This window comes from Fomitiporia mediterranea (genome assembly GCF_000271605.1).
Source record: "Fomitiporia mediterranea MF3/22 unplaced genomic scaffold FOMMEscaffold_1, whole genome shotgun sequence".
In the NCBI taxonomy this organism is placed as follows: Eukaryota; Fungi; Basidiomycota; class Agaricomycetes; order Hymenochaetales; family Hymenochaetaceae; genus Fomitiporia; species Fomitiporia mediterranea.
Window position 1 is genome coordinate 1884207 of NW_006760386.1, and position 27223 is coordinate 1911429.

The following is a 27223-nucleotide window of genomic DNA, read 5'->3' on the forward strand; positions in this document are numbered from 1 at the left end:
ATTCCGAGCGTCGATCATGCTCAAGTAGACTCTACAACGTATGCAATGAACAGTCATCTCACGCTCCTTACTCCCACCGCCACACTCTCCTACATCGCCCAACTGCCTGAATGATTAAAGAGGGCGAACCGAAGGGCGCAGAGTCCCAGACTGGCCTTCGTAATCGCTCACAGAAGATCGCGAACCAAAAAGATAGACCCGACGGGCTGGTGTCCTCTACTGACGTTCCAGAACATGTCACTTCGCCTCTAGCAGTCTTTGACCTCCTCACGTCTGTATCTTTAGTGTTCGGAGGATGTTGTGTGTACGTTTCCTTATATCAATCCCCTTTCCGTCGTTGCTTTTGTCTCACGTAGGTCACCGACAGTAACGTCCTGACCTTCGAATCACTCTTACGAAGGAGCTCCTCACTAGGTCAGTCATGCTCGAATAACCAATACAATCCCAGCTAATGTAAAGCAGGGTCCCTGATAACATTCGGGCAGATGCTCTTCATTGCCTGTCAGTCCTTACCTTACTTTCTAATATGGCACAAATCGTCGTTTCTACCTCGGCTGGCGCCACGCCAAGTGCCTCTGCATGCATGGTCTCTGCAAGTCCTTGTGATGCTCAGTAGCTCGTTACTGAATAATTGGTCTTTTGCGTTTACACCGCTCACGCTGCAGATTGTCTTCCGTTCGTCTGGTAATTCACTCCAAACTGCGCACACAGCATTGAAATATTGCTGATTCTCGACATAGGACTACCTGTTTCAATGCTTCTTGGCCGGATATTCATGAAGAAACGCTACTCTGTCGTTCAAACTGTACGTTAGGCTATTTTTGATGTAATGCATTGATATTGATGATGTCAGTAGGCGTCAGTGATGTTAGTGACGGCAGGAGTGATAATAGCAACTCTTTCTCGGCCGTCGTCCGCTGCAGCACGCACGGTGAACCATGCCGATGATCAGAAACGCTACATCATCGGCATCTGCATGTTAAGCGTGACACTGCTTTTGACGGGCATTCAAGGTATGCTGCAAGAGAAGGCATACAAGAAATATGGGCCATGCTGGAGAGAAGGCGTCTTCTACACGGTGGGTATAAGAAATGTACAACCTAGCTGAACTTGTGGACTGATTTCTCAATAGCACTTATTGTCACTTCCCATGTTTGTATTTTTAACAAAGGATATACGGGAGGGATTGAGTGTTTTGCGGAACTCACGTGATGGAGTGTGGGATGCACACGTGGTATTCGCAGGGAACCTGGTTACGCAGCTTCTATGCACCTCTGGCGTCAACCAGCTTGCTTCTGTGAGTGGTGATTGAACATTTTAAGCGTCGTTTGGAAGTGTTCTCACGAAAGGTAAAAAGAGGGTGAGCTCAGTGTCGACGAACCTGGTGCTAACGGCACGGAAGGCGCTGAGTCTGTGCCTCAGTGTCTGGCTGTTTGGGAGTGATTGGAATTACCAGCTGGTGATCGGGGCGTCCCTTGTCTTCATTGGGTCGCTGAGCTATGCGCGGGGTGCATCGCGGCGTTGAGTAGGACGTAGAAATAGAGAATAGAGCATATAGAAACGGGAATGTAATTGAGATGAGATAAAATTAGCTAGCGTCGTGTCCGAATCGAGAGTCGGCTGATGGCTGTCCTGTCAGTGTTGTCGCCCCGCGTCCCTGAGTCCCAGTGAGCGAGTTCTTTGTTGCTCTCTCTTCTGTATCTAGCCTCGCCCTCCCGCAATTCCCACCCACGCTCCCTTTCCGCCTCCTTTCTTTTCCTCCGCTCTGGCTGCTGCACACCCACATTCATAGCACCCCGCTCCTGCGATGGGCATCCTGTGCTGTGGTTCCGATGTGAGTCCTCGTTTCCCATCACTCCCTTCCGTCCATGGTGTTCAACAATCCCATCGTGCTTGGCCCTGCTAGCCGGTCGACTTCGAAGGCGATGTCACGCTTTTCCACTTCGTCCTCCTCAAGAGCGTTGGTAAAGGTGCTTTCGGTAAAGTCCGTCCCCACCATCGTGCTCTCCCTAGATTGCATGATGATAACACCTACCCCAGGTCCGAGTTGTTCAACACAAGCAGACCCGGGAATTATACGCGTTGAAGTATATCAACAAAGCAAAATGCGTCAGAATGAAGGCAGTCGCCAACGTCATCCAGGAGCGACGGCTACTCGAAGAGGTGTGTGCCTTGCCTTTGGGGTATTCTGTCATGAGAGACTAATCGGTGACTCTCTTCCCCCGCGTGATATGCAAGGTCGACCACCCGTTCATCGTCAATCTTCGCTACGCCTTCCAAGATGACGAAAACTGCTTCTTCGTATTGGACCTCATGCTTGGAGGCGATCTTCGATGTCAGCCCCACCATTCCCATCTACTGCTTAAGGAATATACTAACTTTAACCTTAGTTCACTTGGAGAGAATGGGTTCCTTCTCAGAGCAGTCCGTCCGAATCTACGTTGCTGAAATCGGCTCAGCTCTATCATTCCTGCACGAGAAGAAGATCATCCACCGGTGCGTCGCTACGTCGCTTCCAACCAACTCACACGCCTGACAGCTACCCGCAGAGATCTTAAACCGGACAACATCCTGCTCGACGAACGAGGGCATGCCCACATCACGGACTTCAACATCGCCGTTCACTACACAGATCGTCGATTGCTGGTCGGCGTAGCAGGAAGTCTGGCATATATGGGCAAGTACCCTCCCCTATTCTATTCGTCGTACAAATTTGGTTAAATTCGAGCTTCGCCATAGCTCCTGAGGTTCTCTCGAAAAGGGGATACAGCTACTGGATAGACTGGTGGTCTCTTGGCGTATTGGCGTATGAACTCATCTTTACCAGACGACCATTCCGGGGGAGAACAAATCCGGACTTGACGCATGCAATCAGCCGGGATCCTGTCAGATATCCCGAAGACTCGAATGCGAAGTGCAGTAAGGAGGGGAAGATGGCTCTTAAGGATGTGCGTCATGACTTCGACCACCTACCTGTCTATCTATGCTAATATTGGTCACATCTTTTGGCAGCTCTTAACACGAGATCCTGACCGGCGATTAGGTTGCAGGCCCGGAGGCGGAGGAGTGCGAGATTTGCAGAAGCACCCTTGGTTTGCCGGACTAGAATGGGACCTACTGGAACAAAAAGAAATAAGACCACAGTTCGTCCCTGATGTAAGTCACTTCCTGAGATTAGTCGTGCAATACGCATTTTCCGTGGAGCGTATCGCCGATTTTCTCTCGTTCGTTCAATTCATCGGCATGGATGAACTGATATGATATTTTATACGCACGCTCAGTCGAAGAAGGCAAACTTTGACTCAACACACGAGTTAGAGGAGTTATTACTCGAAGACAACCCGCTTAAGGCTCGCAAACGAAGGGTCAATCAAGAGAACCTGAGTGAGGAGATGCGACAGATGGAAGAGCAGTACGTCTTCTTTATCCAAACTTCCACATCTTATCCTCACCGATCTTATCAAACTACATTTGCAGGTTCACCACCTACGACTTCAAGAAGATGCATCGACGTTCCTACTACCCGCACAACCAAGTAGCCTCACAAATGACCACCTCAACAGGCTTCGTCTCCTCCCGACCTGACACTCCCAGTCTCACCGAGCGTGAATACGCCGAAATGGGACAACCGCATATCCGTGGTATGAGTCTGGATAGCCATGACGCGTGCGAGACGCGAGGCGGTGTGCGTCGATTGCCCGACGAGTATGGGGCGAATAACTACTCCTCAGATGCGATTCAGATGAATAATATTGAGAAGGGCGGGCACCAACCTTGACACCTCCTGTGTTAGCGGTATCGCTCTTCTTCTTTTCTTTCTCTACCTGTCTTCCCTCTGGTTTTTCACTGCTTTTTTTTTTCGAGTCTGTGTTTTCTGTGCGGACGTTAATCCTTCAGGCGTACCTTCTCTAATGTTGTGTTTTCTTCCTTCTCCCTACTCCCTTCCGATTATTCGCCGTCGTCGTCGTCGTTTTTTTCTTTACATAGTGACATAGTGAATGAATAGCGTAATTGTTCTGCTGATATCGATATTAGGGCCTTCTTCTACTTCTGTCTGTTTTCCTCTTTTCTTTTCGTTTTCACCTTTTTTTACCTTTCTCGTCTTTATTTCCTAAGAATGTCATGACAATGAGAGGATGTTTTCGTTTAAAGTGATAAGTTGTTTAGACGTCTGAGCTCAATTTATCCTTTGTTAGTTTGGACGGAAATTCCTAGTTATGTAATCTGTGGACTACAGTCTTGGAGTGAACACGTCTCGAATTCGTATGAAATGCCAATACAGTGGCTTTGCATGATTTCATTGTCAAAGCATCTGCAGATAACTGGGAAGTGAAAAAGTGAAGTATTCTTTTTTTCTGCTCCACTGTGTGCAAGAAAGTAGACTCTTCTGGTCCTGCTTTACTTACTGACTACTTGCAAAAGTAATAATATTCTGTGCTAGTATACTCTACTGAGTCACTACCTACTTTGTGTCATGTTCTGGCCAGCTACAATGCAGTGCACGATTAGCAGAGCCCAACATATTAGATTCGCCACACATTGCTTTGTGTTGCAAGTATTGAACAAATTTTGCACTCAGAAAGCAATATACTTTCTGATATTTGCTTTCTCAAACATAAAGCGTGTGTGGCTTGGCGTATGACATACAGGTTTGCCACAACAACTTTGTATTTTGCCACCAGCACAGTAAGTACAGAAGCAGCAAAGAAGTTCCAAGAGCTTTGCAACATGATCTAATTATACTCTACAAAGCTCAACTAATACAAATACAACCTAGGGAAATCCCACCAGATGGTATAATGCTGACAGGCTCAAACATGTTGAAGGGGTCAAAATCAAACAAAACAGATCTGTGCAAAATATCATGGGCTCAGAGAAAGAAGATAACACTGAGCCGTATAGGATTGAAGAGAGCTCCTCTGACCAGAATTTGGATGACCTTCAAAGACTGTTGGATGAAAGTAAGCAGTATTGTCTACCGGCATATTATTGCCTCTCCCACCATTGGTATGCCTTGTATTCATCATATTTGGTGACCTCGCCTTTGGAAAGGCTAATGCTAACTTTCACCTCTACTCAGTGGTTCGCAGAACAGAGGATCCTGCGTTAATGGGACATGGTAGTTCTGTAAAGGAAGCCTGTGCAGATCTTTATCGGAATGTGAAAGGTTCGAACCCCGCTGAGAATACTGCTTATGTAGAGGAGCTACGAAACTGTATGTAGCACCATTCTTCTCTTCCACTCACGTTCAACACAATTGCCGTTTCTTTGTCCCATTTAAACATAACCAAATATTAATACAACCTTGCAGATGTAATGGCTGGGTCAGATAAATTTCGTCCAGGCAGTATGATTCAAGCATACAGTACTAGACATTCAAATGAGTACACTACTTGCAGTAAGTTCGTAAAAAGTCATCCTCACAACTACTTGGTCTGAATCTCTGTTCACTATTTTTAATGTGCTTGCTGATTTTATAGTCCTTGAATACGTTATAAGTGGTGAAGGGGACGACCAGATCAGTGCATATAGGAATATACTCAATGTGTGAGCATAGCCAGCGGTTTTAATAGCCTGAGCTTGACTAAATGAATCTCTTTAACCTGCAATGTGTAAGTAGTATTAACAAGCTTGTGAATGACATTCCATTTGGCAGAATGTTCAAACCAGTATGCACAAGGGAAGACTTTACTCAGGATATTCTGTGACAAGATATTTGATATAGTTTTAATTTATTATAGAAGATTACAGAGTGTATCCAGGTTATAGAAGTATAGCTCTAATTTCATTATTTTTGTTTTCTTCAATTTCTAAATATCAGTTCTACTGATTCTCATTTCTTGACTTGAAGTTTGTTCAGCCTACTTCAAGTTGATATCATACTTAGGCTCAATGCAGCTAATAAATAGTTCCATCATCTGGTAATATATCATGATTGCCAAATAAGACATACAGCTAAGACAATAGCCCATCTCAATTCTCTTGCGAGTTGTGAGTTGTGTACAGCATGTAAGAAATATACCAAAAATGCCAAAGTGCTGAGATGAAAATCGGGTGGTTAAGATGGGGATCGGGTTGTGTGCTTGCCTAAAGTAGTAGTCAAACGTGCAACAACTCACAAGCACTTCTGGAGTGCTTGTGAGTTGTCGGACTTTGAAATTAAATGATGTTTCTTGTATCCCTTACTTGTTTGTCCACTCAAATCACAAGAAATCTGATCAACACAAAATTCACAAGTCAATCATCTCAATTCTTCCTAGTTGTGAGGAAACTCAGCATCAACCTTACCAGGGTCCTCTACAAAGCCGAGCTTCCTCGCAACTTGCAACTCGCAACAGAATTGAGATGGGCTATTTGCTTGGTACTCTATTATTGTTACCTGAATTCTTTATCAATGTTTAGCACGTAGAAAGAACTGACAATACGGAGGCGTGAATCGAGAATGAAAATACACACAAATTTGCAAAGTCAAGATCTTAGAATGAAAGAACAGCTCAGTCTGAACGATTTCCACTAGACAGATGCGTCTAATTAATTGCTATGCAAAACACATTGTATGCTAGAAAAAATCCGTGCGAAGATGGTATGATGTGGTGCGGTTAAGCCAGTGTGTGTGTAAGGGTAATCTGGAAAACGAAAGACTGCCGTGGGTGGTGATGAGAATAAAATATAAGAAAAACCAATTCTACAACGCTCCCCATCTACTGCTCTATGTTCTCGTCTGACCCTTCGACCGCTCGGATGAGGCTTCTTAAACGAAGTAATTCGTTTGATATTTGCCTATAATGATAAGGAACGGATGAGTTCACAACACCTATCCACATACGCAGATCAAGACTGACTGTGCCATCTTTTTCGCCGTCGCCGAATCTGTTTCCGAACGTAGCACGCTCCCGTGAAACTCATCCAGTTGTGCTTTAAACCCTTCCTCCCATTCCCCCTGTATCCGTCTTTCCTCCTCCAGAATCGACTTCACCCTCTCATGTTTCTTCCTCTCTTCCTCAACCTCTTCTACTAACTTCCTATACTTCTCCCCCATCTCTTCTTCTTCCTTCCTCACTTTCTCCTCCCTCTCTTTCATCTCCTTCTTAATCCTTTCCAAATCGAGTTTCCAACTCTCCGAGAGCTGCTTGAGCGCGTCACGGAGCGTTATATACTCTCGTTCGGATTTTTGGCTGAGAGCGGTGGATTGCAAAAGTTGGGCTTCCATTTCGCGGATTGTACGTTTGGAAGATGTAGATTCGGATTTGAGTTGGGATTTTAGGGAGGATGCTTCGGACTCTGCTTTTCGTGCGCGTTCCAGTACCTAAAATCCACACAATACACAAAAACGCTTGTTATAGCTTGGCCGTACAAAGGGAAGAAATAAAGGTAAAAATATCGTTCTCACCTCCTGCAACAGCCTCTCCTTCCTCGCCACAACATTATTTAACCCTTCATTTTCCAGTCGTAACCGTTCTCTCCCATCTTTCAAATCCTCCGTCTGTCGAGTAAGTTGCGCAACAGTCCGTTGACTCAATCTCAACTGCGCTTTCGTATTCTCCAGCGCATTCTTCGCGTTGATGACTCCCGCTTGTAAGTCTGCTAGGACTTTCGTAGTATTCCCCCCGTGAGCGCCGAAGGATATACGTTTTCCTGGTGATGGCGGGAGGTGGAGTGACGTAGTGGTTGTTGTTAGTGATGATGTTGCTGTTACATCTGTTGATTGGGTTAATTGGGAAGAACGATTTGTGATTGAGGAGTCGATAGATGGAGGTTTTTGTGAGTGAGGACGAAAAGATTGTCCGTCTTCTGCGAGTGTTCGTGCATGTCCTTCAATCCCGTAAGTCATGAGTAACGCCTCCTTTATACAGACAACATTAAGAAAAGTAGGTGCATACCGACAGAAGCGACAGGTATACCTGCAACGTGCAGATCAGTCAAAGGTACTGAATGCTAGAGGAACAACAGGGGAAACAACGAGCAACAAGATGAAAAACAAAAATACATACGGCTCAATGAACGCGTCGGACTCACGGGTCGTTTACTATTGCCACCATGCTCAGGACTCAATAAATTCGAAGACGACGACGAGAAGTCCGATGGTATCCCTTCCCGAATACTCCCTCCGTCTCTCTTCGGTAATGGGAGCTGTGAGTGACCATCGGGACCGACCATAGCCTGAAGGACTTCGAAACTCGAGGAACGCTGCCGGAGAGTTTTAGACGATGACACGGTGGTGTATGTATATGAACCAGAAGAGCCAGGGAGGTCTGTAGGTGATAGCGAGGGCGAGTCTTGTTTGTATTGACTACCAGAGCCAGACGTAGTCGATCGGGACGTCGAACGCTGTAAGACCACCTCCAGGTTCTGGAGTTGCGCTTGCTGGTGTCGAATCGTATGCTTAAGGAAGGAAATATGGTTTCGAACGGAAACTATAGTCGAGCACAGAGTGGAGTATTAGTGCTGTATCTTTCTTAAAGAGCGGTTGACTTGCCTGGATCGTCTAAAGAAAATGACGGACTTGGTGCACGGTTGGAGCATCTTGACGACGCTCTGGACTGTGAGCGAGAAGGTGAACGGTTCAAGTCAGACATTAGGTATACAGGTCGCCACAGAACAAGAAGTTAGCAAAGGGGCCAATGCTAGCGAGAAATGCGTTGAAGCTCCTTTCTCGCGGCTCATTGGCGCGGCAGCATGAAAGGAACAAACGCTGAACAGCTCACAAATGGCCGTACGGCGGCGGCTCGACAAGTTTGGAATTACGTACTCATATTCCCGGTCCGAATAACAAATTATTTTCTACCGATGTACATACAAAAGTCATCTCAAAAACACTGGTACTACCATCCAAATACAAGGTCAGACACCTGTCCAAGCATCCCCTTTGACTTTGCCGGCGTGCCTGGAGTAGCCTGCATTGGCACTCCAGGACCCTTACGGCCAACATCTGGTGTCCCTTTACGAAATGCTGCTGCAGATGGTGCAAGTTTGATAGGTGTTCCAACAGACGGCGTGCTATCCTGCTGTACCGATCCTACATGCAGGAGCTGCGAGAGTGCCGGGTCTGGTAAACCATCCATATCCATATCGTCTTGTGGCGCCGGCATTGAGGTGTCGCCTTCAAACAATGGCAAAGGGTTTGCAGAAATCCTTGCACCCGAACCTAACACTTGCTCCGCCGCAATCGGGTCCTAGAAATGAGCGCCACCTTGTCAATGCATGCATCAAAGAACACTAGATGAATAACAACGTACCATCCATTTAACACCAACCATCCACCTGCCACCCTCCCCGTTTATAACCTCTCCATTCCTTCGCAATGCCCTAGCAGCCTCCCAAGGTTGTTTATATCCAATCCTAAATGCATTTTCGACGTCAAGACTGAGTTCAGGCTCTGTAGTTCCTCCATCCGAAAGGGACTGGAAATGTGCCAAGGTTGACGAGTATCTCGCTGGTGGATAACCAAAAACGATAATATAAAGAGTTTGGTGTGTTACAGTGGGTGACGTCGCCGTAGCGTCTGCTTTGCGCGTGGTTGTCGACTTCCTTGCGCTATTAAGTAACTAAAAGATTAACACTAGTCAGTTATAATGACGAGATAGGTAAAAGACACTATGTGTACCTGTCTCCGAGAGTCAACGTGAATCTCTGAAACAAGATCAACCACGGATGACATTGGTGGACCATCTTCGTCTATCGCCGCTTCTCGGTGTCGATGTCTACTAATTTACACCATCAGAACGAGAGTAGACACAAATATTAATTGGGTGCACACATACTTTGTTGAAGTTTCAAACATTGAGTCCGACCCAAAGTCAGATGGCGCGTTTCGTACGTGCGACGGGTTCATCTTCGCCCGAGTTGGTATAAGTAGCGGTTCCTCATGTCGTTGGCCTGATACTGACAGTGCCTGCAAATAGAAAAAGACGTTAAAATTTGCAATGAAAAAGAGAATGTTTAAAGTCAGACACACTTGTCCTTGTGCGAGTGACTAAAAGGTGATCACATCAAATTTGTTAGTCTTTGGTAAAGCAAAGGTAAAATCAACACGACTTACCAAGAGATATCCAGGCTGATATTGCGGTCTACTCTGAGTAATTGAGTCACTAAGTGGTTGTCCATGACCATGGCCGTGACTAGCACCGAATGCAGAAGGTGATGTAGTTGATGCGCCTGGACCGTATCCAAGGACAGAGCCAGACGGATGACCCATTATATGAGGTTGGTTATATGACATTCGCGAGCGATCTTGAGACAGGGTTGGGTTCATGACGGATGCAGAAGATACAAGTGCTGTGCTAAACCGTGGCCAAACGATGACTGCACGTGATCGTTATATTGTATTGTCCAATTTGTCCTCTCCTTTCTGGTCGTCTTCCACCGTGGAACAATCTAACTACAGAAATGAGCTGCTTGAGAAAGAGCAGCCATACATAAAGATGATGCACAATATAAACAAAAGAAAACTATGCGCGGCAGAGAAGAGGAAGTCTCCTATTTGTCTAGCACTGGTATGCACAGGACTTTTCCTATCTCTCGCCCTGACTCTTCAATTTGAAATTGTCCAGCACTAATATGCACAGGACTTATAGAATATCGAATGATCATCACCGTCAATTCATTCGCACAGGATCAACGTGTTCTCAGCATGGTTGCCGGAGTGCATAAATGCTCCCATCTGCCCTCATTCCCAATGTCGTACCCAACGTTCGAACTAAGTCTCTGGTATCTAGCAGTGGCACGCGCAGATACCGTCCGTTGCATTAACAAGTCTACTCTGACATTGGGCTTTGTTCAATTCTCGCTGGTAGGTCTGTTCAGAAACAATGTTTTAAAAACAGACTTATCTTACGAAGAATCCTTTGCGGGATAGCAGCAAAATAACCAATTTGTCAGATAGCGATTAGAACAAGCAAGAATCAAGGACAACGAGGAGTTCAGCCTGCGGTAATACATTTTTGTGGCTTACTTTCCGTCATTCTAACTGAACGTGCAGATCACCTGAAAGAACTGGAAGGATTGACAAGTATTGCTGCAACTTCATGCCAACATGCAGTACTCTGTTAAGCTCGACTTGATTCGCAGTGCACTCCAGAAGCTGGCCCATGAGAACTTCCAATGCTTTAATCAATCAAGGGAGAAGGGACAAATCGACACGGCCATTTTTTATGTTAGCATAATACTCGGACTTTGTCCCGAGCGACATCCAGATCACAGCGAGGCATTGGATGATCTTGGGACGTTTCTTCACGCGCGATTTGAGCAATACGGGAGAATACAGGATCTTGAAGAGGCCATCGAGCATATACGTGCTGCTCTGGAACATCGTCCCGACGGCCATCCCGAAAGTTATATTTCCATGAATAATCTTGCACTCTCCCTTCGAACTCGATTTGATCAGCATGGACGGACCGCGGACCTTGATGAGGCCATTGATCTCCGTCGTGCTGTCTTGAAACTTTGTCCCAACGGCCATCCATTTCGATTTGAATCACTGCATGGACTCGCAGTTGCACTTCATACGCGATTTAAACGATATGGGAAGACGACAGACTTTGACGAGTCCATTAAGCTTTCCCGTGCCACTCTGGCTCTATTCCCCAGCAGCCATCCCCTTCGCTCTTATCCTCTAGCTAACCTCGGGATTTGCTTTCAAACTCGATTTGAACGGGACGGGCGTATTGCAGACCTTGATGAAGCCATCGCGCAAAATCGTGCTGCCTTGAAACTTTTCCCCGATAGTCATCCTGATCGTGCCGCGCCCCTTAGCAATCTTGCAAGTTCCCTTCAGACTCGGTTTCGCCAGCTTGGACGGACTGCAGACCTTGACGAGGCCATCAAGTATCAGCGCACTGCCCTGGAACTTTGCCCCACAGGCCATCACAAACGTCCTGTATCTCTGAACAACCTTGCAAATTCACTTCTAACTCGGTTTCCAATGTATGGACATATTGCAGATCTTGACGAAGCAATTGAGCTTCATCGTGCTGCCCTGGAACTACACCATGTCGGTCATCCCGGTTGTCATTCATCTCTGAACAACCTTGCACATTGCCTTCGAATTCGATTTGAACAGCATGGACAGGTTGCAGACCTCGATGAGGCCGTCGAACATCTTCGTGCTGCTTTGCAACTTTCCCCCAACAGCCATCCCGGTCGTTCCTTGCCTCTGAATAGTCTTGCAGTCTCATTGGGAATTCGCTTTGCACAGCATGGACAGAGTGCAGACCTTGATGAGGCCATCGAGCATTGTCGTACTGCTCTGAAATTTTGCTCCAATAGCAATCCCCATCGTTCCATGCCTCTAGATAGCCTCGCGAATTTTCTTCGTGCTCGATTTGGACGGGATGGACGGGCCGCAGACATTGATGAAGCCATTGAATATCATCGTGCTGCCTTGGAGCTTTGCCCCGACGGCCATCTCAATCGTTCTTCATATCTGAACAACCTTGCAGGCTCCCTTCAAGCTCGATTTGAACGGCATGGACAGACCGCAGACCTCGACGAGGCTATTGAGCATCATAGTGCCGCCCTGAAACTTCGCCCAGAAGGCCATCCCGATCATTCTGGATCACTGCGGAATATTGCTGTTTTGTTATACTGTCGATTCCAGACGTTTGGGCTCATGGACGACCTTGGAGAGTGCATGCGTTTATTCGAAGGTGCTGCCACGTATAAATTTTCAAGCTTAGTGAAACGTTTCGAGGCCGCCAGTCATTGGGCTACCTTTGCTCAACGACATGCTCACAGTACTACCTCTAGAGCATACAAGGTGGCATTCCAGCTCCTGCAACGTGTCCTTATAATTAGCCCTACTCTTCACGCACAGCATGATTTCCTCAAACGGAAAGGCCCCTATGGCAATCACAGAGCGATCATACTGGACGCAGTTGCCTATGCTGTAAAGGAAAATAAGCTTGAGGAGGCTATAGAGATACTCGAACAAGGAAGAGGTCTGCTCTGGTCGCAGATGCGTGGTTTTAGGACACCTTTAGATCTCCTTGCAGAAACAAACAGGGAACTTGCTGAAAGCTTCAGGGATGTTAGTTGTCGGCTGGAGGATCTCGCAACTTCACCTACCGGAAGTGGACCATCTGCACTGGACATGGACAGAGAACGGAAATTGTCCGAGGAGAGTCTGAAGCTGAAGAAGCGACTCTCCAGTGAACAGGACGAGATTATTAATAAGATACGACAAATTCCCGGATTTGAGGGCTTTCTCACAGCTACGCCGTTCAGAGTGCTCCAGAGAGTGGCTTCAGAGGGACGGGTGATAGTGGTCAATCATAGCAGATTTCGATCCGATGCCCTTATTGTGCTCTCTGACAAGGATTTACCTGTTGTCTGTGTTCCCTTAGATGATGGGTTCTTTGAGGATAGCAGTGTGTTGTATGCAACGCTTTTGGAAACACGGTGGAGTTTTACAGCTAATTCACGCAAGTATGACGAGGTGCTCCGCGAAGTAATGGAGATGTTATGGGATAGGGTTGTCTCCAAAATCGTCAATAAACTTGAGGAGCTGGGGATTGAAGAAGGTGCACGTATTTGGTTGTGCCCTACGTCTGTGCTATCGGCACTTCCCTTCCACGCTGCAGGTCCGTTCAAGGCTACAGATGGCACTACAAAATATCTATTAGACAAATACGTCTCATCATATACGCCAACACTTGGAGCACTCATCAATGCTCAATCAGGTAGGAACGGAGGAGAACCAGCTGCGCTTATTATCGGAGATATTTCGCTTCCGTCAGCAAAGGACGAAATCCGCAAGGTCAAGAATTGCGGGATAATGCCTCGATTACTCAGCAATAAAGCATCTCACAATACGGTGATTAAAGCACTTAAGAAGACGACATGGGTCCATTTCGTTTGTCATGGAGGCTTGAATCCAAAGCCCTTCAACTCAGCATTCAAGGTATCCGACCGCGGGCTAACTCTGCTTGATATCATTCAAGCGAATCTCCCAAACGCGGAGTTCGCATTCCTGTCTGCCTGTCATACTGCCGAGCAACCACTCAATGGTACGCATGACGAAGTGCTTCATCTGGCGGCGGCGATGCATTTCTCTGGGTTCGGAAGTGTGATTGGATCGATGTGGGAGCTACTTGATGTTGACGGACCTTTTTTTGCCAAGACCGTTTATGAGTATATGTGCGACTGTGACGAGGATCAAGCGAGGTACAAGCGAGCAGCAGCAGGACTTCGCAAAGCAGCGATAGAACTCAAGGAACGGCCTGGTATTCAGACTGAGAGATGGGTCAACCTGATTCACATAGGTGCTTAATTGGTTCTCGAGGTTCTTGCAGTGCATAAGCCAATACATGTTTAAATAGTATACATGCTAAACCTATCTATCAAGTTTGTTACATGATGTTCATCTCCTCAGATATAGGTCTATAATCAGACAATCTTTTCATCAATGAACCCACCACCTTTCTTACATGTTGAAACTCTGGCATATCCAGATGTGTAGACCCACAAATTAGAAAAATCATAAATAAGTTTACACCAATACTAGCAGTTAGCATTAGAATTATGTGAAGGTTCTCCATGAACCCTAAAGCTCACCTGCAAGAAATCTTCCATTTGTGAGGGATTACCATATATAGTGGACCATACATAGAACCTCTTCACCAAAAGGGTGCAATGTCAAGCTTGGCTTAACACCTAGTTCACACTATATATACTGATAAATGTTTGTGTCCTAACATTACTCTCCTCTCTAGAGTCATGTGTCCTCACATGACCAGTATATAGAGTTTGACCCCAAGGGTTACTATTTCTAGCTTAACCTTGACAGTCTTTAGAGGTAGGAAGAGATATCCTAATATAGAGTCCTGGCCCTAGTATTCCAAGCAACTGAGAAATTCACTCCCCCCCTTTAGGAAGCTTATTCTCAGCCTAATACTTTTGCTCACAGACAACCCTACATCAGGATCAAACCCCTGACTGCTCAAAGCTTGACATTATGTGAGGGATTACTATATATAGTGGACCATACATAGAACCTCTTCACCAAAAGGGTGCAATGTCAAGCTTGGCTTAACACCTAGTCCACACTATATATACTGATAAATGTTTGTGTCCTAACACTATTCAGTAGATAGACTGTCTGTCTTGCATTTTGAAGCTCTAGAATATTCAAATGAGTAGGGATGCAAAAGTATAAGCAAAGGTAGTACAATGTTAGTTTCTGTCTGTCTGGTCTTCTAAAAGTTTACTTATTCCTTTAAATTTGCATTATTATTATTCAAATGAAAAAGACAAATGGATGGGTTTGAATACATGCAAGTTATCAGCATCAGATAGACATGATTATTGATGCAGTTGATGTGCCCAGAACATATCCAATGACAGAGCCAGAACAATGTTGTACCATATGAGGCTGGTTCAATGGCATTTTTGGGACTGCTACATGACTGATGAAAGTGACCAAGTAGCAGTTTTGTTCCAAATGACCTAAGCTGCACGTGATCGTGGTATTGTAATCTGTTTTTAATTAGATTAAAGTCCTTCGTCGTCTTCAGTTTGCCTAGCCTACAGGATCTCGCATCATTTGATTAGCACAGGTTCAACGTGTTACCAGCATGGTCGGTGGGATATATAAACGCTCTTGGTCTGCCCTCAGCCCAAACGCTGTGTCTAAGGCTCAAGCTAAGCTTCCAGCACCCAGTACTACAGTAGCAGCCAAATACTGACTATTGGATTGGGATATCTACTGTGATACCACTTGTTTATCAGTAAGTCTGTTCAGTAATAGATGAAGAAAAAGACTTAGAAATCACCCTTTATAAGATAGCGGCTAGGACTAACTGAACGTATAGGTCAGCAAAAGAACTGAAGAATCGACAAGTGTTGCTGCAACTTTATCCCAACATGGAGTACTCTGTTAACCTCGATTTGATTCGCAATTCACTCCGGAAACTGGCGTTTGAAAATTTCCAATACTTTCAGCGATCAAGGGAAATGGGACAAATTGATGCTGCAATATTTTATATTCGCATAACACTCGGACTTTGTCCCCAGAAACATCCAGACCGCAGCGAGACGCTGGATGATCTTGGGATGTTTCTTCACGCGCGGTTTGAGCAATACGGGAGAATACAAGATCTAGAGGAGACCATCGAGCAGATGCGTGCTGCCCTGGGACTTCGCCCAGACGGCCATCCCAAGCGTTATGCGACTCTGAATAATCTTGCACACTCCCTTCGCACTCGATTTGAACGGTATGCACGGACCGCAGACCTTGATGAGGCTGTTGAGCTTCGACGTGCCGCCTTAGAACTTTGTCCCCACGGGCATCCATATCGTTTCGCATCTCTGCATGGACTTGCAGCTTCTCTTGGAACCCGATTTGGACAGTATGGACGTCCTGCAGACCTTGACGAGGCTATCAAGCATTCTCGTGCCACTCTAGCACTCTGCCCCAGCGGCCATCCCGTTCGCATCTCGTCTCTGACTAATCTTGGACTTTCTCTTCAAATCCTATTTGAACGGCACGGACATATTGCTGACCTCAATGAGGCCATCGAGCGTCATCGTGCGGCCTTGGCACTGTTCCCCAACAGCCATCCTGATCGTTCCTTGCCCCTGAATAACCTTGCACTTTCTCTTCAGATTAGGTTTAGACAGCTTGGACGGACTGCAGACCTCGACGAAGCTATCAGGCATCAGCGCACTGCCCTGGAACTTTGCCCCACTGGCCATCACAAACGTCCTGCATCTCTGAACAACCTCGCGAATTCCCTTGGAATTCGATTTCAATTTGATGGGCGTACTGCAGATCTTGATGAAGCCATCGAGTGTCACCGTGCTGCCATGGAGCTTCTTCGCGATGGTCATGCCGATTGTCCTGCATCTCTGAACAACCTCGCAGATTGCCTTCGAACTCGATTTGAACAATATGGACAAATTGCAGACCTTGATGAAGCCATCGAGCATCTTCGTGTTGCTTTGCAACTTTTCCCCAACAGCCATCCTGATCGTTCCTTGCCCCTGAATAACCTTGCAGTGTCTCTCGGAATTAGATTTGGCCAGCAAGGACAGACTGCCGATCTTGACGAGGCCATCGAGCATTTTCGGGCTGCTTTGGACCTTCGACCCAAGGGTAATCACAATCGTTCTTCGTCTCTAAATAATCTTGCACTTTCCCTTCAAGTTAGATTTGGAGAAAATGGGCAGACCGGAGGCCTTGACGAAGCCGTCGAGTATCATCGTGCTGCCCTGGGACTTTGCCCCGACGGCCATCCCAATCGTTCTTCGTCTCTGGCCAACCTTGCAAATTCCCTTACGACTCGATTTGAACGGCATGGACGGACCACAGACCTTGACGAAGCCATTGCGCTTCATCGTGCTGCCCTGAAACTTCGCCCAGAAGGCCACCCTGATCATTCTGGATCACTGCGGAATTTCGCTCTGTTATTGTACTCTCAGTTCAAGACATTTGGGCTCATGGACAACTTCGACGATTGCATGCAACTACTCGAAGATGCTACCATGTATAAATTTTCAAGCCTAGTGATACGTCTCGAAGCCGCCAGTCAATGGGCTACTCTTGCTCAACTACATGCTCATCATACCGTGTCTAGAGCTTACAAGATGGCATTACAGTTGCTGCAACGCGCCCTCATTATCAGTCCTACTCTTCATGCACAACATGATTTCCTCAAACGGAAAAACCCCTACAGCCATCACAGAACATTCACACGAGACGCAGTTGCCAATGCTGTGAAGGAAAATAACCTCGAGGAGGCTATAGAGATACTTGAGCAAGGAAGAGGTCTGCTCTGGTCGCAGATGCGTGGCTTTAGGATGCCTTTAGATCTCCTCGCAGAAACGAATAGAGAGCTTGCTGACAGGTTTAGGAATGTTAGTAACCGACTGGAGGGTCTTGTGACATCATCTACCGGGTTACAACCTGAGTCGACTGCAGCCGGAATCGGGTCATCTGTACTGGACATATATAGAGAACGGAAAATGTCCGAGGAGAGGCTAAGGCTAAAGAGGCAACTCTCCAACGAGCAGGAAGAGATTATTACCGAGATACGAGGTATCCCGGGTTTCAAGGACTTCCTAACAGCTACACCGTTTAAAATACTTCAGGGGGGGGGGGCCTCGGAGGGTCCAATCATAGTGGTCAATCATAGTAGATTTCGATCCGATGCGCTTATAATGCTTGCCCGTGGGGATCTACCAGTTGTCTGTGTCCCATTAGATGGAGAATTTTACGAGGATAGCATCGAGTTATACACCAAGCTCTTGAAAACACGACAGCGTTGTACAGCTAGTTCGTCCGAATACGACGAGGTGCTCCGTGAAGCAATGAAGATGTTATGGGATAGAGCTGTCTCCAAAGTCGTCAATAAACTTGAGGAGCTGGGGATTACGGAAGGAGTGCGTTTATGGTGGTGCCCTACATCCGTGCTGTCTGCACTTCCCTTCCATTCTGCCGGCCCGTTCAATGATGCAGACGGCACTACAAAGTACCTCCTGGACAAATACGTATCGTCATATACACCGACGCTTGGAACACTCATCAATGCGCGATTAGATGGGCACGGAGGAGAACCAAATGCACTTATTGTTGGAGATACTTCGCTTCCGTCGGCTAAGGACGAAATTCGCAAGATCAAGAATTGTGGCATAATGACTCGACTACTCAGCAGTAATGCGTCTCATGATGCACTTATTAAAGAGCTTCGAAAGACGACATGGGTCCATTTCGTTTGTCATGGAGGCTTGGATCCAAAGCCTTTCAACTCGTCATTCAAGGTATCTGACCGCGGGCTGACTTGGCTTGATATCATTCAAGCGAATCTCCCAAGCGCGGAGTTTGCATTCCTGTCTGCCTGTCATACCGCTGAGCAGCCACACGATGGTACTCATGACGAAGTGCTTCACCTAGCCGCGGCAATGCAGTTCTCTGGGTTCCGAAGTGTGATTGGATCGATGTGGGAGTTACTTGATGTAGACGGCCCCTTCTTTGCCAAGACGGTCTATGAGTACATGAGCGACTGCGATGAGGGCGAGGCAATGCACAAGCGAGCAGCAGCTGGACTTCGCAAAGCGGCTGTAGAGCTTAAAGAACGGCCTGGTATTCAGACTGAGAGATGGGTCAACCTGATTCACATAGGTGTATAACTAGGTCTTGAGGTTCTTGTGATGTGTTATATTCTACACGCATATGATCAAATATTCGAACACGTATCAGCAATTAGTGTGGAAACTCATAAGGTAGGGAAAGTATAAACTCGACAAACCCAAGGTATCACGTGCACGACCCTGTTTACACAGCCACTTACTCCATTAGGAAGGACCCTAGCGGCAAAAATCGTGGTGAAGATATGATTTTTCGTCTCAGTCTCAAGAAAAATTGTAAAAGCTTTTAAATATGTCAAGTAGAAAGTACATTGTGTATTTACACTTATAAGTCAGCCAAAATATCATCACTGTCTGAAATGTTGTCCAGAATATTGTCAATAAGGACAACATTGTCCTCATTCCTGGACTGTAAGTAATTTCTTTAATTTTTTTCTTCATGAATCACTCAGAGCTAACTTACAGCTCCTCCTTTACTGTACAGGTTTTGTGTTCTAGCTTGTATTACTTTCTTTCAGCAGGGCATTATTGACTGAGTTGTGTTGGTAGCATACAGAAGTCATGTGGATATAGATGCTGTAATGATGACTAATGATCATGTATATACCAAATAAGGCGATTGTTTGTAATATTATGGTTACCCGAGGGTGGCAAAAATCAAAAACCTAAAAACTCAAAAAAAGTTATTTTCTCGCCAGAATGTTGCTAAGGACATTCTAGAGTGTTTAAGTCAAAAAAAGCTTCTTTTGGAAATAAGTCAGGCATTTTCTAATATTTTTGAAAAATAAAACCATCAATTTGTAGCTACTTTAAATACAAATATTTTGATGGAATTACATTTTTAATTTGTGGTGTGTGGAAGATGGTATTTCGTTGTCTAAGTGTGAGGCCAAAAAAGGCAATTAAGGTTACATGAGGTCGGTCGAGTTTATACTTTCCCTACCTTATTTTGCAATGTTTATCAATACACCAATGGCTTACTCAACCCACTTTGGCGACCCAGAAACTAAGAAGTTCAAGAAGATTCGGGAATCAAGCCATATCCGACTTGCGTATGCACAGCTTTCGGCGGTTGATCGCTACGGATGACAGCGTTGTAAAGAAGGTTTTGGTTTCTTCTATTGTTACGTACTTTCCTAATACACCTCGTTAACGGTAAAAATAGCCCGCAATTATCGATATGCGTCTCATAGATTCATAGATTATCGAAGAAGTTTCATAATAGGACGCAATTTTATTGATACGTTCATGAATAAAAATAGAACCGCACGAGTAAAATTCTGCCGGGTCAATTAATTTGTTTATATTTAGATACTAGTACGACTTGTATAAACGAGATACGAGTTAGAATGTTCTTTAGGTGCTGCGGATGAGATAGGCGGGAATGTATAGAGTTCCTTGAATGCTTGGCCTCGTCGTAAACATACACAACAGACTACAGGATTAGTAACAGATTAATAAAGACTTGGCTTCATGGCAGACTCTGCTTTTCTGCTCTGTTGTACTGTTTTGTACGGGTACGGAATATTGAAACAAAAAAGAAGCAGAGAGCGTTATTAACGAGGAGATTTCGATAGGATCTAGAGTTTACCATGTGCACAACTTCCATAAAAGTGTATGCATCTACGTGTGCATGTAATATTAAGGCCACGAGATGCCATCACAAGTACGACAAGAACTCGTGTACAGTGCGTGCCGTGAAACCTTACAAGAATAAGAAATACTTAGGACGACATCATAAGCGTGACAAGAACTTGCGCTGATGTTGCGTGCCGTGAAACTTTACGCAAGAGAGTCCGATGATCGGTCTTGACCTCCATAAAGTTCTCTGCGCAAAGCGGAAGAATTTATTCTGATTCTCGGAACCGGTTCGTCTCGAAGGGGGATAAGTAGCTCATATAACTTAATATAAATGTACACTGCCTTCGACAAAGGACAGGAGGCGGCCGCGGCGAGGATGTCTCAATAGGGGTCAAAAGGCTGTTTAGCAATTAGTACGGCGGAATCCTCAATCAAGCAGTCGGAAGCACATGGAAAGAGCCAGAGTCGGAGTTGAGGTCGGGAGGGAGATTGTATCTCCTTGAACTCTTGATTGCTGATCTCGAGACACAGGAAAGTCAGGTAAAATAGTGATTTTTATTATTGATTTTGATGAGGGCGTCGGCGGGAATTGGAACAGACTCACGCTCAAGCGAAGTGAAAAGTGGGACAAGACGGAACGAAGGACAAGAACACTTCACCTAAAAAGGTGAAAACCAGGAGGAAAGGCGGTGAGTAGAGTCCAGCGCGAGTTCTAGAAGCACCGCGAATTCATGAGAGAATTGAAGTGATGGTCGTAGCGACGAGGAAGACAGCGTGGATCATGGATCAGCTTCCTTCTTCTTCCGCGGGCTACGGGAAGAAAAGGGCAATGTCGGGTCGGCAGCGGCGTTGAGTTTGGAAGTGCAAACATGTGTAGGTTGGTGGGGATAAAGAGGGAAATGGGGTGGAGGTCGAGACGCCACGGCAGAAAAGCAATTACTGAATCCGTTCAGGCACACGGAGAAAAGGCCTTATGATCCCCACATGGAAGTAACGCATTACATTGCGGACAAAGACTTGACTGTGTGCATGTTCTCGTATGTTTTCTGAGTGTTTTCACATAAGACGGAGAAAGTAAGTGGACTGGGAAAGTGTGAATGCGACAAGGGATGTTTCGGCAGGGAGGCTGGAGACGGGCGGGAGGACTGACGGGTGTGATGATCTGCAGAAGGGACGGCATTGCGGCTGGCGTGGGAGCAGTGTCACTGAAAAGGGTGTCGGAAACCCATCTCCCACCAGACCAGACGGGAAGGCATCGTTCTTGTTCCTGTTGTTGTCTCGCCCCTCCGTTCTCCTCACCTCACGCTCTCTTTCTCCTCTCTTCCAATTCAACCAATTCATTCCTCCCCTCCCCCCGCCCCTCTACCCGCTCAACAACGTTCCTCGATTTTCTCCCCCGCCCTTGACACCCTCGCATCGACGACGACAGACACTGTATCACTTTGATCTTTTCGCTCCTCATTCTTTCTTCACGAACAATGCTTTCGCGGCAGCCTCGCCTCGCAGCAGGCGCGCTGCTTGCTGCTCTCCTCCCTGCAGCCCTTGCACAGTCGCCTGGTGCCATCGTCGAAGTGGGCAACACCAAGGTCTCTGCAATGATGGTCTGTACCCTAACTCGCTTTATCCCTCATATCACGAGTCGGTCGGACAATAAAACTCATTGAACCCCGTTTCGCCTACAGATGTTCGTTGGTAACGACGAAAAAGTCTACATCCTCGACAAGGCAGAATCGAATAGTGAGACAATCAACGGACATCCTGCCTGGGGTTCCGTCTATGACCTCTCATCAAACCAAGCGACGTTGATGGATGTCACCACAAACGTCTTCTGCGCGTCAGGAATGCATCTTCCTAATGGCTCTTTCGTCACCTTCGGCGGTAACGGTGCTGTTGGTCCAGGTGGGAATCTGGGTAGCGTCAACAATGGCTTTGTCGGTTCATTCGACGCGACCGTCGGCGATTACGATGGTCGCAAGTCAATTCGCGTCCTCAATCCCTGTACAGGTGCTCCAGGCTCCTGGGATCCCTCTTGCCAATGGTTCGACAACCCAGCAGTGCTCTCCATGCAAAAAGACAGATGGTACTCTGCTGCGGAACCCCTCGCTGACGGCTCAATCGCCATCATTGGAGGCTTTGTGAACGGAGGATACATTAACCGCAACTACCCAAATACGGATCCAGCATTTGAGGGAGGCGCAGCTGAGCCGACGTACGAGTTCTTCCCTTCCAAGGGGCAAGCAACGATGATGCAGTTCATGGTTGATACTTCTGGTCTCAACTCGTACGCCCACACGTTCCTGATGGCATCGGGGAAGATGTTCGTTCAGGCAAATGTATCTACAAGTCAGTGTTTCTGTCTTCTTTTCGTTCGTCTTTGTAATGATTTTATTTTTCGGCATCAACAGTGCTTTGGGAACCAGACACCAATATAGAGCATCGGCTTTCTGACATGCCGAATGGTGTTGTTCGTGTATACCCGGCATCTGGCGCGACTGCCATGTTGCCGCTCCTGCCAGAGCAGAACTACGAACAGACGATTCTTTTCTGTGGCGGTACGGACATGAAGGACAACCAGTGGGGTGACTACTCTTTCCCGGCCATCAACACATGGGACTACCCTGCCTCGAAGGACTGCCAACGTATTACTCCCGAGCCCACTGACGGAAGTACCCCAGCTTACCAACAGGATGACAACATGCTTGACGGTCGCTCCATGGGCCAATTCATTGCGCTCCCAGACGGCACGCTCTTGGTGGTTAATGGCGGTCGCAACGGCACGGCTGGTTACGCGCAGGCAACGGGTCAAACGCCCAACTTCAGCGATATGCCTTACGGCGAGAGTTTGTGCGCCGACCCCGTGTATACACCGGCGATCTACGATCCCTCGAAACCGGCGGGTTCTCGTTGGTCAGAGGATGGCCTGCAGGCGTCCAAAATCCCGCGATTATACCACTCTAGTGCACTGCTTCTCCCGGACGCGAGCGTGCTTATCGCGGGTTCAAACCCTAACGTTGACGTCAATCTTACAACCGTCTTCCCGACCACATACAAAACGGAGATTTTCTACCCACCTTACTTTGGCAAGACGAGGCCGCAACCGCAGGGTGTACCGACTCAATACACGTACGGTGGCAACTACTTTAACGTTACTGTCCCCGCAAGTTCGTACAGTGGCAGCGCGAACGATGCGGCGAGCAACACAAGTGTATGGCTCATGCGCCAGGGTTTCACTACTCACGCGATGAACATGGGTCAGCGCGCGATGAAATTGAACAACACCTTTACGGTAAATAGTGACGGTTCCTACGTCCTACACGTCTCTCAGCCGCCCCCGAACGCCAACCTTCTACAACCCGGACCAGTTTTCACTTTCGTTACTGTTAAGGGAGTCCCGTCTAATGGTACCTACGGTATCGTCGGTAACGGTCAGCTCGGTACTCAACCGACGGCTGACGTAGCTCCCCTTCCGGACTCGGTTCGACTCGACACTGCTTCTGGCTCTGCAGACCCGAGTAGCTCAAACTCAGATGCAGGCGGCAGCAGTGGCGGCTCAAGCCACACCACCGCGATTATTGGAGGCATTGTTGGAGCTGTTGTGCTCATTGGTTTGCTCGGCGCCGGTATCGGTATCTGCATGAAGAACCGTCGCCAGAATGCTGCCGCTGCAGCAGCTGTAGGTGCATCTGGTGCTGGCATGCCGGGTGCAATGCGTCAACGCGATTCGGACGCGACGATGATGCCCTTACAAGGCGCATACAACAATGGCAGCACAACATGGGGAAGCATGGCAGACCTACGGAGTCCAAGCCCATACAAGGACTCTGGTCGTGCGACTCCGAGTGCAGAATTCGATCCTTACACGCATGCACCTGTGCGCTACTAAACTAATGTGAAAGAGAGAAAAAACTAGGATTTACTTTCATCGTTATAATGTTTTTTGGCTCTCTCGCGTGTGGATAGATTGGATGGACTATTTTACTACTTCACGAGCTATGTTGTTTCGCCCGTTTTTTCCCTTAATTCTTCGTCGCCTTGTCGCTGCCTCCTCGCGCGCCTTGCCACTCTTTGCCTCATCGTCCTCTTGTCATGACCTTGCCTCCGTTTATCCCTGCTAGTTACCCTTCGCATTTCCTCCTTTTCCCTCCCTTCTTTCCCTTGTCGCCGTCGTCGAAGCAACTTTCCGCAGACTCAGAACAAAGTCAACTGGACACCAACCCAGGGTTGTATTTATCCTTCCCTATTTCAAATTATACAACGTTACGGACTCGTCACACACTTGCCTTTACTCCCGCTCCACGCACGCTCGACCGGAATCCATTTACTAGCTAGCTAGTTAGTGTTTAGTGGTAGTGGTAGAAGTAGCTGGTATAGTAGTGTTAGTTATGTTTCGTTTCACTCGCTTGCTTGCTTGCCTCATTATCAATTACTTTCACTCACTCACTCACTCTCGCTGTTTCTTGCTGCGATCACACTCGTTTCTTCTAGTCACTCTTTTCTTGAAAGCTTTATCTGCCCGTAAGAGCTTTGTCTGTTTTTACAGAAAAGCTTTAGCGAGTATGGATGGCTTTATTTTAGCCCCTGTGGGGTGCAAATTAATGGACTCTTCCTCCGCCTTGGCCCCTTTTCTTGCATTACTTTTAGTTTAGCTATCTTCCGCTAGCTTTTTTAGGTTTTGCCTGCCTTCCCGCTTGCACCTTTTATTTTCTCTGCAAACGAAGCGATCCATCTTGCCTTCTACTTTCTTCATTTCTTGCGAATTGAAAATCTCTACCTACAATACATACCAAATCTCTCACTCGCATAAGTATGTATGTGGTGATATAAAGTTTTTGTCGGGGCGTACGTGTGTTTTTCTTTTGGGTTTATTTATGCGTGTTGATTTATGTTATGTGTTGGAGCTGTTGAGCGTTTCAGAAGATTTAGGGTGAAAACATGAGAAGCCTGTGTGGTATGACGAAAGAATATACGTAAGGTCTAAATATGCTTGTGACGCTTTCAATAGGCTTTTCGTATGTGAATTGACGGAACGAGGATAGTATAACGTCATGTTGTAACCCTTGCATCATTCTGTTGAATAGAATAAGTAGTGCTTCTTTCCGTTTATTTAGGCATTCTCGAGTCTATTGCTCCAAGCCTAATAAGTGGTCCGTGTGTGGAATATTGAAACAGATCAAATATGGTACTCCACTCCGCCCGTGTCCGTTTATTATATGCTCGCTCCAGTGTTCGACGAATTATAGTATCAAAACTTCGTTTCAAAAAGTAAATGTAAGTGGCACAGTCAAGCTTACTCAAACAGAGAGCGTACTATTGTTCCAGCTTGTAATACAAAGACGTGAGCACAAGCTCTGTACTAAGATGTACCACCTAGAAAGAGAAGATGCCAGATAAGAAGTGAGTATCACCGAAGTAACGAAGTGAGAGAGGCATACTATTTCGATCCACTCTTTCCCATCTTATCTGTTGGCTGGCTTCCTTCTTCATTATTCACACTACTCGGAAGGTAACCGCCACTACTACCATATTGATCTGCCATACTCAAGTCTTGTACGTCTCCCTGACCAAATTCACCAGAACCTTGTGTACGATCGCCGACGCCTCCGCCGTAATTACCGAACTCGCCTGCGGGTTGTTGGTCTTTGTCGGTGGAGGTTGGGTTGTAGTCCCGGTTTGGGTCACCGCCTCCGATTCCTGTGGAAGTTGAGAAGTTTGGTCTAGACATGATTATTCGCGTGAGGAGGATGTAGATGAGGATTAGAGTAAGACTTGCGTTCTCTGAGCTAAAACTCAGAGAGATGAAGTAGTTTTGTTTCATGACGTCATGGACATTTTTAAACTGGAGCATCATGAGCGCAATGTTGCACAGACGCATATTCTAACTACATAGTCAGCTTGTTTGCAGAGTATCATATGTAACGTTAACAGTTTGCCAATGTCTATCACTGAGTACTCAATGTCAACTGGGAAACATTTTAGTTGAACTTTGGGGGAAAAGAGAAACCAGGGATGAACAAAGAAGTGAATGGATGACCCAGGGAACAATGCACCTTAGTAGTTATTCTATATACATTCTCTGTTCAGGCTACTAGTAAAAACAGCTACTTCCATCTGTACAAGATGCTTACTTGTCATACTGATGATGACCTGGAACATGTAGATGCATTGCAGCCTGCAGGTGATTACTGAACACGGTGCACTTCGTTACTCATGTGGATAGTCTAGCCGATATTTACCTGTATGTACATATGATACATATTTAGCATCGTCCGCCGACACGGCCATGCACCTCAGCAAATTCTCGAGCGTCAAGAATTTGAAAATCCGTAAAAACAGATTGATTATCGCGCTCAATATGCAGATACCCGGTTTAGCGAGGCGTTAAAATTACTCAATATTATCATCTGTGAGCCGATTTGTGCCTTCATTTCTCTTTGTTTTGTATCATCCCGCCGAAAATAAGAAGCTATCCTCATACGGAGGCGCCTCAAACGCATCCTCATCATTACTATCAGCTTCTTTTGTAGATGTCTTGACCTTGGAAGTGCTTGGCAGTACAGATGGT

General features: G+C 46.5%; 9 protein-coding genes across 9 annotated transcripts; 6 read left to right on the top strand and 3 right to left on the bottom strand.

Moving 5' to 3' along the window:
• The first annotated feature begins 96 nt into the window (after positions 1–96).
• Positions 97–1582, top strand: FOMMEDRAFT_116119 (UAA transporter). Its single transcript, XM_007261605.1, has 7 exons — positions 97–304; positions 368–414; positions 463–684; positions 741–805; positions 857–1078; positions 1133–1297; positions 1358–1582. The coding sequence occupies exons 1-7, from the start codon at positions 111–113 to the stop codon at positions 1523–1525; spliced, it is 1083 nt and encodes a 360-aa protein (XP_007261667.1). The 5' UTR covers positions 97–110; the 3' UTR covers positions 1526–1582.
• A 162-nt stretch (positions 1583–1744) lies between these two features.
• On the top strand, positions 1745–4045 carry FOMMEDRAFT_16328 (kinase-like protein). The gene is made up of 10 exons (XM_007261606.1): positions 1745–1834; positions 1907–1984; positions 2041–2163; positions 2239–2335; positions 2391–2496; positions 2550–2677; positions 2740–2948; positions 3013–3156; positions 3282–3412; positions 3478–4045. Exons 1-10 carry the CDS (start codon positions 1808–1810, stop codon positions 3776–3778), a joined length of 1344 nt encoding a protein of 447 aa, XP_007261668.1. The 5' UTR covers positions 1745–1807; the 3' UTR covers positions 3779–4045.
• Positions 4046–4864: 819 nt separating this feature from the next.
• FOMMEDRAFT_25013 (uncharacterized protein) lies at positions 4865–5708 on the top strand (the record flags this gene model as incomplete). The annotated part of the gene is made up of 5 exons (XM_007261607.1): positions 4865–4961; positions 5081–5215; positions 5312–5398; positions 5481–5547; positions 5621–5708. 5 exons carry the CDS (start codon positions 4865–4867, stop codon positions 5706–5708), a joined length of 474 nt encoding a protein of 157 aa, XP_007261669.1.
• An 887-nt stretch (positions 5709–6595) lies between these two features.
• On the bottom strand, positions 6596–8659 carry FOMMEDRAFT_137931 (uncharacterized protein). The gene is made up of 6 exons (XM_007261608.1): positions 8477–8659; positions 7992–8414; positions 7881–7901; positions 7391–7812; positions 6843–7306; positions 6596–6780 (listed from the first exon to the last, which is right to left on the bottom strand). The coding sequence occupies exons 1-6, from the start codon at positions 8574–8576 to the stop codon at positions 6702–6704; spliced, it is 1509 nt and encodes a 502-aa protein (XP_007261670.1). The 5' UTR covers positions 8577–8659; the 3' UTR covers positions 6596–6701.
• A 103-nt stretch (positions 8660–8762) lies between these two features.
• On the bottom strand, positions 8763–10236 carry FOMMEDRAFT_16331 (uncharacterized protein). The gene is made up of 6 exons (XM_007261609.1): positions 10040–10236; positions 9956–9973; positions 9762–9892; positions 9605–9704; positions 9237–9545; positions 8763–9173 (listed from the first exon to the last, which is right to left on the bottom strand). Exons 1-6 carry the CDS (start codon positions 10193–10195, stop codon positions 8823–8825), a joined length of 1065 nt encoding a protein of 354 aa, XP_007261671.1. The 5' UTR covers positions 10196–10236; the 3' UTR covers positions 8763–8822.
• Positions 10237–11032: 796 nt separating this feature from the next.
• FOMMEDRAFT_150260 (TPR-like protein) lies at positions 11033–14266 on the top strand (the record flags this gene model as incomplete). Its single annotated transcript, XM_007261610.1, has 1 exon — positions 11033–14266. The coding sequence occupies one exon, from the start codon at positions 11033–11035 to the stop codon at positions 14264–14266; it is 3234 nt and encodes a 1077-aa protein (XP_007261672.1).
• Positions 14267–15858: 1592 nt separating this feature from the next.
• On the top strand, positions 15859–19122 carry FOMMEDRAFT_150261 (TPR-like protein; the record flags this gene model as incomplete). Its single annotated transcript, XM_007261611.1, has 1 exon — positions 15859–19122. One exon carries the CDS (start codon positions 15859–15861, stop codon positions 19120–19122), a length of 3264 nt encoding a protein of 1087 aa, XP_007261673.1.
• A 2828-nt stretch (positions 19123–21950) lies between these two features.
• FOMMEDRAFT_16333 (uncharacterized protein) lies at positions 21951–25612 on the top strand. Its single transcript, XM_007261612.1, has 3 exons — positions 21951–22262; positions 22344–23001; positions 23064–25612. The coding sequence occupies exons 1-3, from the start codon at positions 22140–22142 to the stop codon at positions 24542–24544; spliced, it is 2262 nt and encodes a 753-aa protein (XP_007261674.1). The 5' UTR covers positions 21951–22139; the 3' UTR covers positions 24545–25612.
• A 151-nt stretch (positions 25613–25763) lies between these two features.
• On the bottom strand, positions 25764–26509 carry FOMMEDRAFT_164612 (uncharacterized protein; the record flags this gene model as incomplete). Its single annotated transcript, XM_007261613.1, has 3 exons — positions 25764–25909; positions 25970–26028; positions 26094–26509. Coding segments are annotated over 2 exons (417 nt in total). The 3' UTR covers positions 25764–25909; positions 25970–26027.
• Between the last annotated feature and the right edge of the window lie 714 nt (positions 26510–27223).

What these genes read in the sequence shown, in the direction of transcription:
- FOMMEDRAFT_16328 (XM_007261606.1), top strand. Translation starts at nt 1,808, where the DNA reads ATGGGCATCCTGTGCTGTGGTTCCGAT. An exon ending in TCCTGTGCTGTGGTTCCGAT is followed by an intron (nt 1,835 to 1,906) that starts GTGAGTCCTCGT and finishes TGGCCCTGCTAG; the next exon opens with CCGGTCGACTTCGAAGGCGA. An exon ending in AGCGACGGCTACTCGAAGAG is followed by an intron (nt 2,164 to 2,238) that starts GTGTGTGCCTTG and finishes GTGATATGCAAG; the next exon opens with GTCGACCACCCGTTCATCGT.
- FOMMEDRAFT_16333 (XM_007261612.1), top strand. Translation starts at nt 22,140, where the DNA reads ATGCTTTCGCGGCAGCCTCGCCTCGCAGCAGGCGCGCTGCTTGCTGCT. An exon ending in CCAAGGTCTCTGCAATGATG is followed by an intron (nt 22,263 to 22,343) that starts GTCTGTACCCTA and finishes TTTCGCCTACAG; the next exon opens with ATGTTCGTTGGTAACGACGA. An exon ending in CGTTCAGGCAAATGTATCTA is followed by an intron (nt 23,002 to 23,063) that starts CAAGTCAGTGTT and finishes TTTCGGCATCAA; the next exon opens with CAGTGCTTTGGGAACCAGAC.
- FOMMEDRAFT_137931 (XM_007261608.1), bottom strand. Translation starts at nt 8,576, where the DNA reads ATGTCTGACTTGAACCGTTCACCTTCTCGCTCACAGTCCAGAGCGTCG. An exon ending in ATTTTCTTTAGACGATCCAG is followed by an intron (nt 8,415 to 8,476) that starts GCAAGTCAACCG and finishes GCTCGACTATAG; the next exon opens with TTTCCGTTCGAAACCATATT. An exon ending in AGGAGAGGCTGTTGCAGGAG is followed by an intron (nt 7,307 to 7,390) that starts GTGAGAACGATA and finishes TGTGGATTTTAG; the next exon opens with GTACTGGAACGCGCACGAAA.
- FOMMEDRAFT_16331 (XM_007261609.1), bottom strand. Translation starts at nt 10,195, where the DNA reads ATGGGTCATCCGTCTGGCTCTGTCCTTGGATACGGTCCAGGCGCATCA. An exon ending in ACGTTGACTCTCGGAGACAG is followed by an intron (nt 9,546 to 9,604) that starts GTACACATAGTG and finishes TTAATCTTTTAG; the next exon opens with TTACTTAATAGCGCAAGGAA. An exon ending in TGGTTGGTGTTAAATGGATG is followed by an intron (nt 9,174 to 9,236) that starts GTACGTTGTTAT and finishes GCTCATTTCTAG; the next exon opens with GACCCGATTGCGGCGGAGCA.
- FOMMEDRAFT_116119 (XM_007261605.1), top strand. Translation starts at nt 111, where the DNA reads ATGATTAAAGAGGGCGAACCGAAGGGCGCAGAGTCCCAGACTGGCCTT. An exon ending in GAGAAGGCGTCTTCTACACG is followed by an intron (nt 1,079 to 1,132) that starts GTGGGTATAAGA and finishes ATTTCTCAATAG; the next exon opens with CACTTATTGTCACTTCCCAT. An exon ending in GCGTCAACCAGCTTGCTTCT is followed by an intron (nt 1,298 to 1,357) that starts GTGAGTGGTGAT and finishes AAAGGTAAAAAG; the next exon opens with AGGGTGAGCTCAGTGTCGAC.